Below are 13707 nucleotides of genomic sequence, written 5' to 3'. Positions count from 1 at the left end.
TGCCAGTGAATATTTAAAGTTCGTATCTATTTCATTGTATATATTTTATTATTGTGTACATTATGTTTAATTACTATTATTATATGGGATAATTGTATTGGTGTCATTTTACTCTGTAACTAATTGAAGAGTGATATATGAGATGGGAAAATGGATATATGTGTAGTGACCCAGAGTTGAAAGAGAAAGAGCACATTTTTCACATGCTCATAAAAAGACGTTTAGACAGGGAAGTGTGCAAAACAGTTCTTCTGTTTCGAATTGTGCCCTGTGGAAATTTCCCCCAGATACCTCCAAGTAGATGACCTTTCTGTACTGAGTTACACCGCTAGTCTCATATTTCAATAATTCATTCACACAGCGGTCCTATACTATAATGACTCAAGTGTGAATAATATTAGTTGCAGCATTTGCTAATTTTTTTAACCAGTGTTCATTCTAATGTTATTAGGTTTGATATATGATCATCCGATTTGAATGTAAAAACAATAAATAGGAGCAGAATGACACAATCTGATTAACAGATTACCTTGAAATACAATTCAGACAAGTTTGTGGGTAAAGATAACGTTTTATACAAAAGCAAAATGCAAGTCAGATTTGATCAACCTATGCCAACAATATTTTCAGATATTCTTCTGATTCTTTGGTAAGTTACTATCTGATTCTAGATAAGAACTAAAAAAAAAAAAAAAAAAACCTTACATGACAGTTTGTGCCCTTGATTTGCCCGTACTAGAGGAGATTTCAGCTGTACATAGGGCTTTGTGTATTTGTGTGTACACACTGAAAAAGAAAAAAATACCATTTACCTTACAGTAAAGCTCTTATTTGTTTAATTGTGAAATTTAAAACTGAAAGGATGACTAGAACAAAAAAAATGAGCAAAGAGTAATATCTTCAAGAGCAATAAACAATATTCTTGAGATTCAGTTGTGAGAGTATGGATTTTTCTCTGGAGTTCAATATATGATTTGAGTTTAAATGCATTCCATTAAAAAAAAAAAGACTTGTTTATGTTTAGTTTTTTCTTTTTCTTTTTATGTCTGTTCACGAGGTGGCCTACATCCTGTCAGGTACCAAATTCACTGAATTTCAGAGATTAACTAGACAAATGAATATGAATCATATTTCCTGTGCATACAAAAATCAATATGAGGGAAGTGTATTTAAGAATGCAAGCTAGGATGGTGGAGTTGCACGTAAGATACATTTCTACATCCAAACACAGACCTGGCACGGGTACATTCATAAATCGTGAATATGTGTATAGTAATGCCACGGGGGGCCGTAGTGTCCCTGAACACGCCATTAAAAAGCCCCGAGAGCCGTACAAATGAAGGGGAACAAATTTAGTGTAACACTACAGCGGAACCATACGGGGATACATGAAACGGTTTTTGGACATCTTTCGGCCTCTGGTGGTCGTAAGTCACAGGAAGAGGCAGTGGACGGCAACAAGTTACATCTCAAAAAAACAAACACAAAACAAAAAATATATAGTTTTCAGTCGAGTTTACTCGGGATTCGCTGAACATATTTAATGAGCATCTACACATAAAGACGAATGATTTAATCCTGCGTTTATATCTGATGTCAAACGTCGCGCGCTTGAGTTGGTCTCCACTTCCGCGTACAATGTTTTTTTCCAACGGCATACGACAACTTTAGAACAGGAAGCCTTCAGAGGCGCTTGTCACTTCGTCTCACCTTCTTGGAGGTAAGTTTTTAGTTTAAAGTTGTCTCTTACGATTTTGTTTTTGTATTGGTGCGCACTGATGTTACTTGTCATCAGAGGGAGCATTTGCATGCCTGTTTAGCACGATCGGCGAGCGATCCGATCCGGCCAGTTTGTCTTTGCTCAGCGAGAGGAATGTTGTATTTGGCTACAATGAAACCTTTGCGAGCATTCCGGTTATTTCCGTCGACCCGCGCCTCTGTTTTTCAACAGAGAGCGAAGAAAATATTCGAATCGAGCTTCTTCGTGATGTGTTTTGAAATGAAATCGCCATGTGACAGCTAAAATGCTTGAAATTAATCGACACGATCATTCACTGTCAACAGCCGCCGTTTGCGTTGTTATTGATATTTCAGGTGTGATAAGCAATGACAGGATGTTAGCTCTACAATAAATATTTTCAGATGATTTATAACAAGTAAATTTTACCAATTGTGATTCTTAATAGAAGTTTAAGGCCTGTCGGGTAACGTGAAGTTTTTTTTTTTTTTTTTTTTTATATATAATTTGTAATATTTAATATTTTTAATATTCTTTTAATATTTAAGCAATATAGAGAAAAAAGTTATGTAATACTATTAGCATGGCTTAAATTCCGGCCAGTTGTGATTATGATATTTCTTAATACAATAAGTACACGGGTAGATTAGTATAAAGGAATTATTTTCAGGTGAAAGTAGACAGTTAAAATTTTTTTTTTTTTTTTTTTACCAAAAAATTAAATAGTTCCAAAAGAAACCAGGGCAACAGTTTTTTTTACATGTTTCAAGCAAAATGAAAGCCTGGTCTGGATCACTGTTTATGAGTGGAGACTATTTTTTCTCTTCTTATTCCAAGTCTTATGTAATCCATGGCCTGAATTCCATCCCGTGTTTTGCCTTTTGCACCCACTGAGAGAAACCCAAGTGAAGAGAAAGCACAGTGACCTTTGAAAACCTGCTAATTGATGCAAGCAAAATCACACTGCTCCACTTCTCTTGGTAAAAGAAAACACAGGCACTTTCAGAAAACTGACTTCTTGCATTCTTACGTACTCCGGTCTATGTCCCTGTGCTGTTATTTTAAATAACTTCACTCTTGAAACACTACTCAGCCAATGAAATTTGAGCCTGAAACTTCTTACCCTGTAATGCTTGATAAATGTATAATAACCCCTGACAGGCAGATATGATATGCTTTAATAAACTGAGTATAAATTGTAGCCCCTTGTGTTTGTCCATACATAAAGTAGCTTTAACTTCAGGCTTAGTTGTAGTTATATAAGTGAATGCCAAGGTAAATTGATGTAGGCCATTGTTTACATTTTATGTTTGGCTTCCAGGTAATTTGTTGTGTAGAAAAACACCGTAGTCCATTACAATTTTGGGCAAGGAGCACTTAAGAAGCATCGTTAGTCTTGATGTAGTTCTTAGCTACGACTGTCTGACAGCTAGAGTGAACTGGGATTAGATTAGTTTAACCTTCATGTACTGAGCCTTGTTCATATTTATTGGATGCATTTGAAGAGAAATTGCAGTCATCAGTTAACCTGCCTGTATTCCTCTGTCAGCCGATGGTGCTCTGTTTTCATCTTAGTGTTATGTTAACATTCTTATTTCTTGTTTCCTTTGCATTTTGAAAACGTATTCATATTATTGAGCTTATTTGCATTTAAAGGCACAACTGTCAAAATGTACAATGACCTTTAAGAGGTCATTCCAGTTCAGATTATTCTGTTATGTAGGACTGGCACATGAAAAGGCCACAAGCATTGTTATACGTTTATGTGGTTTTATGTAACTGTAGATCATAATGGAATAACAGGAAGACGATACAAAGTCACTGAGATGCAAACGGGTTTTGGTCAACATTGAAGAGCTTCAGGCATTTGTGACTTTAGACGGTACAACACATTACAAAGAGATTCCTGATTGCTGTATTTCAGAGGAAAAGCTGGAATGATTAGCCTGTCGCGAAGCCAGTTGGATTGGCCATGTTTATGATCTGTATGATTCAAGCTTGTTTTAGGAAAAACTCTTTCCATTTGCGCAATCATAATTTTTAGAATACACTGCCGTTCGAAAGAATACTCTTGTTTTCAACAAGGCTGTATATGTTGTTTAATGAAACTGAAGACATCTCTAATTTGTTCCACCCTGTTACATACACTCCATATTGCAGCTTGTGTGATTGGCACATGAAACACTGGGCTCAAATAATACATGCCATGGAGTACAGCATGTGATCGATCCGTAGTAGAACAATCTCATGGCATGCAGAACAGGCATCACATTACGCACTGCCAGTATTTTGAGGCTTGGCCATTTTGATACTATCGTAGTAACCTAATAGCATGCAACCTAGTTAGTGTGAAGTATTAAGAGACTTTTCTCCCAGATTTGTCATTGGGTTGGATAATATCTGAAGCAATGGGGTGCCTTTACCACTTCCTTTTCCTGTTCTGACATTGCTTGTCTCTTTCTTTCTTTCTCTCTTACTCTTCTCTCTCTCCGTGACATTCACTGAGAGAGGCAAGTACAATCTTGCCCAGACTAAAGCTACTGACTCTTTCTTTTGAAAGAATGCAGACCATTTCATTTTGTATCACTCCTTCACCTGCTTTTTTCTCACCGTGTGCCTCACTTCCTCTCATACGCTGGGTTGTTTTACCATAGACAGTGAGTGCTTTGTGTTCACTCCTGGAATGGAGAGTAACGTAATCAGATCAAAGCAATTATAGTGTGATGCTGGAAATAATATTTTGTAATGAAAAGAACACAAAAAGAGGTATTTTAAAGAATGTTTCTACTGTTTATACAATGAAAGTCTATGGGATCCAAATATATTAAATCTGTGCGTTATGTCTTAGTGATAGCAGCCTAATATACTCGCTGCGGTCTGTATCCTTAATGTTAATCAAACAGAAAATCACTCACTGATCTTAAATAAATAACTTTTGTTTTAATAACAGCTGCTTGTTGCAACCTTATTTCCAGAAAAAATAACTCCCGATATAAGATGTTTTTCATACCATAAAAAGATCGTATTTTTTTGTTTCACAGAAGAAAGAAAAAAACACGAGGGTGAATATATAAACACACAATATTTAGGTTAACCGTCCCTTTAATGGGCGGAGTTAGACTGAATACAACAATATGAGAAGATCTCTTGTGAAAAATGAAGAAAAAGTCTAGGAAGTTCATATGCATGAATGTCTCTGTAGTAGGTAAGAAAATGGAAACACACTCCTAGCTTCTTGCTGCAAGAGAATAAAGAATTGCTCTGTTGAATGCTTACTGTATATTGTATGAAGCTATAAATGAGCTCATTCTGTTTTCTGGTAAGTCAAGTTTGCAATTAGCTACTAAAATGAGACTATATATATATATAAGCATTCGGTTTACATCAGAAGGCCAAATTCTGCAGCAGCAGAGTGTCTCCTATTTGTGTTTACAGTGACAAAGCTCTCACAGTGTGTAGAGGATGTGTGTAATGTGATGTTTTTGGCGTGCTTTGCTGTGGCAACAGAAACTGTTGGGGTTACTTGACACATTAACAAAGAAGCCTATGTCTTGACTCTTGTCAAGAGTAATAGTAGTGGTCTATGTCTGGGTGGGAGGTATGTTTGTGGAAGCTGTCAGTGGATGTGTTCGCAGTGTGAATTTTGGTTGTGTGTTATTAGGAAGCAAAGGTGGGTGTGGATATCTTAAGCTCATCCAGGTGGGGAAAAGCTACTCACTTGTGGAACATACAAAGCTTAAAGTGATCTAAAACTATTTTATGGAGAACTGAAAGAGTGACAGAGATGCAGAGTCTTAACGAGAAGGTATGATAGAGAGATGTCTCTTCATATGGACAGGAAATAGAGAAGGATGAGTAGGGCACACTGAAACATGGAATCGAAAGTTAAAGAAGACAGAATGAAAAAGAGGTTGACTGACTAAACTGAAAAAAAAAAAAAACTTGTTTTGTGTAATTTACGTAGAGTCAAAAAGGATGTGATTAATTGTCTTTTTTTTAATTATTTTTTTTATGAACAACACAAAATGAACATCAAAGTCATAGCCCGCTTTTTTTTCATTCATTTTCAATAAAAAGACAAGTGAATTTTATTTATTTATTTTCCAAGATGCAGGTGCCAGACCACTTGCGAACCTGGGATCTGATGTGTTTCTATGTCTTGTTTTTAACAATGTAACATGTATTTGAACTAATTTATTGTTTTATTTAACAAAATTTTCATTAGCTTTTTTGTATTTCATTTTTTAAAATTAATTTTAATAGTACATTAGTCTCTTCTTTTGTGATTTTTATAAGAAAAAAAAAAAAAATATATATATATATATATATATATATATATATATATATATATATATATATATATATATATATATATATATATATAAATATATATTGTCTTCATATAGTTTCATTTTAGTTGTAGTGTTACCTTTTCCCACAGCAACACATTGTTCTGTCTGTTTGGTGAAACAACATTTTATCGCAAACTGTACTGTAGAAAAAAAGAAAGAAAAAAGTATCTGTGCCAGAAAATTGCAAAAACACACCTACTGGCAGTAAATTCAATAAATGTGCTATTACTGCTATATTCAGCAGTAAATTGTAGCTATCATCACTCTCTGCATCTGCATCTCATTTATGATTCTGCATTATGAACTAGATAGACTGAGATCTCATCAGATTGCTTGCACTGGAAGGTTCGCAGTTATTTACTGGTTTTGCCAGGATTTGCAAAGTTCATGGCATAGAATCCCTGAGATAATTAATAGTATTTAGTAGTTAATTAATATAATTTATTTATTAATTAATTCATTTATTAATTAATTCATTTATTTTTTTACTTTTTTTACTTTTTTTTTTTCAAGCCACCATTTTTATTTTAGGAATTTAAATACTTTTCCCACTTATAGTCTTTATAATAGATTTAGTTGATGATAACAGCCTTAATTGAAACTAGGTATATTTCAAAAGACAAATGAGTAGTTAAAATCAGTGGAATTATTTATTGCCATCACTGTGTTTTATGTTTGATGCGAGGGCATATGCCAGAAAATGATGTGGTGTTCCAGGACGCTTCTGGCGGTGAGACGTGATGCAGGCGGGAATCGCTGAAGAGAAACGAGTTGCAGTCAGGTTGAGTCAGATCGCCCAGGGTGGAGTGATGAACTGACAGAATGATGGATGCGGTGACAGGACTGCGGAGGGGAAAGCGTGCGAGGCTGGTGGAGGGCAGGAAAATGATTTGATGTGCTGATGCCAGTGTTCAGATCTGGAGTTGAGCTATGGAGTGATCACCTGTCTCCATTGAGACAACTTGTTTTGACCAAATCCTTTTAGTTGTCTAGCATTTTCCTGTTGGTACTGGAACATTTTCAAGAGATACAGACAGTCATTTCTCAGACCTGACTGAAGATGGAGGTTAAAGTTGTATGATCTAACAGCTAAAATCTTGTTTTTTTTTTGGAATGTGTTTTAGGCGTATAGACTTTATGTGGTTGCCTCTGTAAAGAGGGTGGGTTGATTCCTGGCTGCCGATCACAGCGCTGGAGCTTCCTGGCATTCCCTGCCCCTCTAGCGCTCAGCCATTGGATACAAAACGCTACATGATGTAAAGTTCCTGAATAACTGTGCTCCATTCAGTGATGTTCAATGTGAGAACATACGTGGACACGTGTACATGCTGAAACACAGATGCGTACTCAGATGTTAACTCTAAGTCTTACACACACAGAGAGTCAATCCCAGTTGCCAGTGGTGGAGCAGGAGGTCTGTTGGGCAGCCGGACAGGCCAGGTTTGTGTGCAGTCAAAGGGCTCTGTGTTTGAAGCAGGCTGATTACTCCCTGGACTCATAGGCAGCTCACATTTGGAAACAGTTAAAGAGAGATTGCAGGCTGCTATGGCTTCTACCAATCAATGCTTCTGCAGTCGGACTGAGGTTGATGCGCTTGCCCAGCATTTGCACCCAGTGGATGGTGGTGCCCCGTTTAGACCCCAAATTTTGTTTGTGACCTCTTAACAGTACCATATGATATTGATTTTAACTTTGGCAGATGTTTGCAAAAGTATTAATGATATACAAGAGGGTCCACGACCAATAAAAAGATGTTTGTATTCACGTTGGTTTCGATTTTTTTTTTTATATTTTCAAGAACATTTTCAATCTGTTGACAATTGGTGAACCACCAAGTGAGAAGTAATCATATATTTTACTTGCATCGTTTTAACTAATGTAGACATTTTAAACTTTTAAACTAAACTTTTCTTAAATATAATTAAGGATAATATATATATTTATAAACATCATCAATTATAAACTAAATATAATTTCATTTTTTAAGGGTTATGTCTTTATTCCTAGTCAAAGAAGTTAGAATGATCTAATACTTTAAGACCTAAATACAAAGTTATGATAGTCTGCATGATGTTATTTCCTGTTTTGGGTTGCACAACATGATTTTGATGGGCAAATCATTTTTAAATATTAAATAGAGAAGTTATGCTGTTCTGTTATGAAATAATTAAAGAGATTGTGTCAAAGTAATTGAGGTTAAAAAAACTGTCATTGAATTTGTTATTATATTCAGAGTCAGACATTTAAAACATACTGATAAAAAATATGTATATAAATAATTTTATACATTAAGTATGGATTTTTTTTTAACACAAGTTGAGGTCAAAAGTTTATCCCCCTCCCCCTTCAGAATCTGCAAAATGTTAATTATTTTAACAAAATAAGGAGGATCATACAAAATGCATACTACTGACCTGAATAAGATATTTCACATAAAAGATGTTTGCATGTAGTTCACAAGAGAAAATAGTAGTTGAATTTCTACAAAAGTTTACATCGCCTTGTTTCGTAATGCTGTGTTGTTAGCTGAATGATCCACAGTCGTGTTTTTTGTTTAGTGATCGTTATTCATGAATCCCTTGTTTGTCTTGTTAACAGTTAAACTGCCTGCTCTTCTGCAGAAAAATCCTTAAGGGTAAAAAATGCAAACAAAGAAGAGCAAAAATTATTTGGTTTTCCAGCATTTTTGTGTACATGAACCCTTTATATCATGCATTAAGAAAACTTGTGAACACAATGGAGAATTGTACTTATTTTTTATTTTGCATAAATATCATGTTGTTGTTTTTTTTCCCATTTAGTACAGCCCTTCAGAGCCTACAGAAGATAGTTACATGTTTCCCAGAAGACAAAATAAGTTAAATTTACCCTGAAATTCAAATTCAAAAGTTTTGTGTGATCCCTCTTATTTTGGTAAAATAATTAACATTATGCAGGTTCTGAAAGGGGGGTGTAAACTTTTGACCTCAACTTCAAGTTGATTGAACAACTTGGTGTTAGTATTTTATAATATATGTGATGTTCTTAAATGAATTTGTTCTAGGGCTGCACGATATTGGGAAAAAATGACATTGCGATATTTTATTTTTCTGCGATATGAAATCTTATCTATTTTTTTCTTACAAACAAAAATGGGGTGAGCACACTTACAATCTCATTTTAAATGATTTAAACATCGACACTATCATGTCAATTGATTAATATGTGCGAGGGATACATCGCGATATCGATGCTTAAACGACACATCGTGCAGCCCTAGTTTGTACAAAATGACGAATGAAAATGAGAAGAGGAAAGTGGAAAATTCAATTGGAAAATTCACAAGCTTGCCAACCTCATCCAACAGGATTAAAATGTCTTTTTTCCCCTTCCATCTGAATGGAAACATATTTGCCAGAGAACAGTGTTCATCATTCTAATACAGGTGCTTTTAATGTTATGGATGCCACAGATATTACAGGCATTTTAATGATGTACTGGTAATAGATATGGTTGAAATAATGTCCTGTTTTGTAACAGGCTACTTTGTGAAATATCCAGGAATTGGCATTTTAAGAAAGTAAAAGTGAAAGGGTTCTTGATTACCTTTAAGTCTGTCCAGAATGCGTGCCTCTGGGATATTCCAGGAATTGTTTATGTCTGTTAGCAATGATGGGAAGTTGGAGCTGTACAAAGAAAGCAGGAAAAGATAAAAGTGACAAGATTTTTTTTTTTCTCAGAATCAGTAGTATTTCAAGTGTTACTATACCTGCAGCTGAAGGAAGGAGGAGGAAAAGTGTGTGTGCACTTGTTTAGCCTACATTGTGTGGTCCAAATGTCCCCACAAAGGTAATAAATCATAAAAATGCTGACATTGACAGGCCATTTTGTTGGGCCAGTCAAGAAAAACAGCTTATTAATCTTACTAAATGATTTTTTTTAGAAGAAAGTTTTCTCTTAAGTGTCACATTTAATAGTAGGGTTAGGGTTAGAGGATAGAAAATATGATTTAGCTCAGAAAGTATTACACATGTATGGAAAGTCTTCTTAATGATATAAAATGCTACTTTTATCCAACAATGATTAATTAAATGGCTCGAGATGGACAGAAAATCCATAAAATTAGGAAAAAATGCAGATCACTTCTTTTTAACTTTCTATTTATCGAAGAATTCTAAACCCTTATCAGCGTTTCCACAGAAATATTGAGCAGCACAACCGATCAGAACATTGCTAATAATAAGAAAATGTTTCTTGAGCACCAAATCAGCATATTTAAATGACTTCTCAAAGATCATGTGACACTGAAGACTAAAGTAATAACTAAGTGACTGAGGTTACCAAAAAGGAAATAGTGTGAAATTTGATCGAGGTTAACGCCTCTCAAGTCACGCATCCTTACAGTTCTTCAAGCTATACATCCTCAAACTGTTTCTGTCTCTCTCACTTCGCTCTTCATGCTCTCATGGTCAGTGCCTGGACGCCACCCTTCCTCTGCTCTGAGATCTCTAATGTCCTGCAGTACTGAAATACCGCACAGTCCAGAGGGAATCAGAGAGAGAAAGAGAGCGCGCCGTCATTATTACATACTTTTCAGGAGATAGCGATAGACCTCATTAACCCCACGTGTTACAGCCCAGTGCCTCCACACTCTCATTCTCCATTAAATCGAGAAGAAACCCTGTCTCTGGAGAACATGCAGATCATTCTCTCTTGCTTAAAGAGAGATTGTGTTTAACGCTTGCTGATTGATCTCGACAGCTGTTGAGATGATTTATTGAAAGCTGTGGGTGTTTTAAATGTCTTTAAGGTTGTCATTTATCAAAATTGCATTTTAACATGGAGTTTGAGTTGAGTGATACTGAGTTTCTGAATTTTACAGTCATACTTGTAATGTGTAGAAGAGGCTTTTTTTTTCTCTCCACTGGTTTCGACCAACTAGTTTATCTATAAGTGTCTCTGTCATCCTACAACACTTTTCTCACTTTACTTGTATTCTCTGAAATAAGATGTGCTTTCCTCTCAGTTAGCACATGCATGCGCGAATGACCTCATCTGTTCTTGCTTTGCTTTTTAGTGTTATTGTTATTATGCAGCTGATGTTGCTGTGTTTCCACTTTGTGACAAAGATGAGGTCAGTGTCACGAAAATAGAAAGAAAGCGTGATCGCTAGCTGTTTCCTCCATTTTCTTCCTTCGTTTTTAGAATTGTTTAATTGTCAAGTTCAGATGTCAGGCTACTTATATAGGAGTTGTTTTATTAATGTATTAGTCATTTTATTTATATTTATATCATTTGATTTATTTATATTTATTTTTTAGACAGGAAGCTAAGTTGGAGATCTGAAAAGGTCCACAAGTCAGGACTCGAACTCGGGACGCCCAAAGCACAACGGCATTATACAACGGGTCAAATAAGTATTGAACATGTCACCATTCTTCCCAGTAAATATGTTTCTAAAGTTGCTGTTGACATAAGATTTTCACCAGATCTTGGTAACAACCCAACTAATCCATACATAAAATTAAAACAAAACAAATGAATTCAGAAATTGTTATGTGTAATAAAATGGAATGACACTGGGAAAAAGCATTGAACTACTAAAATGTATTTAATACTTTGTGCAAAAGCCTTTGTTGTTAATGACAGCTTCAAGACGCCTCCTGTATGGAGAAACTAGTGACACACATTGCTCAGGTTTGATTTTGTCCTGTTCTTCCACTGTCTTCAATTCTATTATAGATATTATTCATTTCCAATAACTATGAGGCATGATTTCTTTCTAATTACTGATAGATTTCAGCTGGTGTCTTGGGTTTCCGTGCCTTTTTGGACCTCCTTTTCTTCATGTGTTCAATACTTTTCTCCAGTGTCATTCCATTTTATTACACATAACTTAATTTCTGAACTTATTTGTTTTGTTTTCTTTGTATATATGGATTACCAACATCTGGTGAAAATGTCAAGTCAATAGCACCTTTAGAAATATGTTTACTGAGAATAATTGTGATTTTACACATATTTACCCACAAGGCTGTTGGTGCCGACACGTGTTTTTTTTTTATAAACATTTTCTAATTTTGATACTTGACTAAGTAGATTAAAACCATTATTTATTAATTTATTTGTTCATTATTTCTATATAGCAACAATAATGTTCTATCAGTCAAAAATAATTGATGTAAATTAACTTATTTTATACATTATGTCAATTAAAGTTGAATATCTGTTAAACAGATAAAAATGGCTTAGCTTTTGTTTTTATTTCGATGTCCTTTTGTATTATTTAGTTAATTATTTGAAGGTCAAGAAGACTTCTGTCAGACAAAATCTCAAGACCGTTTTACATGGTTTACAGACATTTATGTATTGCATTCTAGCTACTCTTCATGGTTGATTAATTTAAAAACAAATTCAATATTACATGGAACATTTTGGATGAAAATAAAAAGCACTTATTAGTTCTGTCTACAAATTAAAATATATTTGTGTCTGTAATTCTTGAAACAATCATGGGACGCCAGAGAGTACCCGACTTGTGGAAAGTGACAAATCTTTTCACCTTGTGCTTTTGTATCTCATACCCTTGTGTATGTGTTTGTCTCTCCTTGTCTTTTTCCTTTGTTTTATGCTCTCTGTTGCTCTGAACATGACTTTTGCAGACAGGTTGACAAAATATGGCTGTAATCGTTTCCTGAGGAAATTACACCCACTTCCTTTCTCTCTCTCTCTCTTGTCTCTTTATGCTTGCCTGCACTGTAGATGCTGCTCTTTGGAAAGCTTTGAAGATCTTTGAGACTTGGCTGATTAGAGCAGCCGATAAAACCCGAACACAAACGCGGCTCCATTACAGTTATTTTAGGCCTGTGTATCACACTGCTCCAGTGCGGAGGACAAGGCCATTGTCTCAAGTTCTCAACAGCTGCATACAGTAGTCTGGTATGCAAAGACTTTCCCCAGCTATCTGTTGTTTTTTTTGTCCCAAGAGTTGGTGCACTTTCACTGTGAAACTCAATGTAGTCAGATAATGCTGTCATTGAGATTAGATCATAAGGAGCCTTTGTTTTATATTGGAGAATGATTAGACGAACGCATCAGCAGGTTACAGAGCAGCAAACAAACCTTTACAAATTCGTCCTGCAGTAAAGATCTCATATATATTCTTCTGAAGGTGGAGAATAATAAGGAAAGATAAACTGAGCTGTAGATCGTTTGACTGCTGAGAACTAAATTCACTGTTATTCATTCAAAAGCGTCCTCATTGAAAAGACCCTATCTGGGCTTAGTTCTTCCACATTGGGTATCTGTTATTGATTTATTGGCTGATCTTGATGCTGTTGTTCTCCTCTCTGTATACTTGTATCGGATGGCCCAATCGGCTTTGCTCATAGTAGTGTGTGTGGCAGTATGTGCACCGCTTTGTGTTTGTATTCACTTGTCTTGTTGACAAAGGACGCCATTCCAGCTTTTCATGATGTTGTGTTTTTGCAGGAGCTCGGTTTACTGGTGTTGGTGTCACCTACGACAGCATGGATTATGAAGACGCCCATAACGGGGTAAAGGCATCTGAAGCTGCTCGTGTTTGTTTGTTTCCATTCATTCTTGATGTTTTTGTAAGGGGCCTGGATCTGATTTGGT

At 35.5% G+C, this 13707-nt stretch overlaps 1 protein-coding gene across 6 annotated transcripts in view; it reads left to right on the top strand.

Moving 5' to 3' along the window:
- The first annotated feature begins 1406 nt into the window (after window positions 1-1406).
- LOC127974574 (rho guanine nucleotide exchange factor 1) overlaps window positions 1407-13707 on the top strand; it is a 38343-nt gene continuing 26042 nt past the window's right edge. For 3 of the 6 annotated variants that reach the window (XM_052577937.1, XM_052577936.1, XM_052577935.1), the window contains exons 1-2: window positions 1407-1720; window positions 13561-13625. In XM_052577937.1, the coding sequence (XP_052433897.1) occupies window positions 13599-13625 (27 nt within the window). In that variant the 5' untranslated portion in view covers window positions 1407-1720; window positions 13561-13598. The remainder of the gene's footprint in view (window positions 1721-13560; window positions 13626-13707) is intronic. The other 3 variants (XM_052577940.1, XM_052577938.1, XM_052577941.1) reach the window with 3 other exon arrangements.

This window comes from Carassius gibelio, chromosome B16 (assembly GCF_023724105.1).
Source record: "Carassius gibelio isolate Cgi1373 ecotype wild population from Czech Republic chromosome B16, carGib1.2-hapl.c, whole genome shotgun sequence".
Classification (NCBI taxonomy): Eukaryota; Metazoa; Chordata; class Actinopteri; order Cypriniformes; family Cyprinidae; genus Carassius; species Carassius gibelio.
This window is presented reverse-complemented; position numbering and strand designations above follow the sequence as displayed.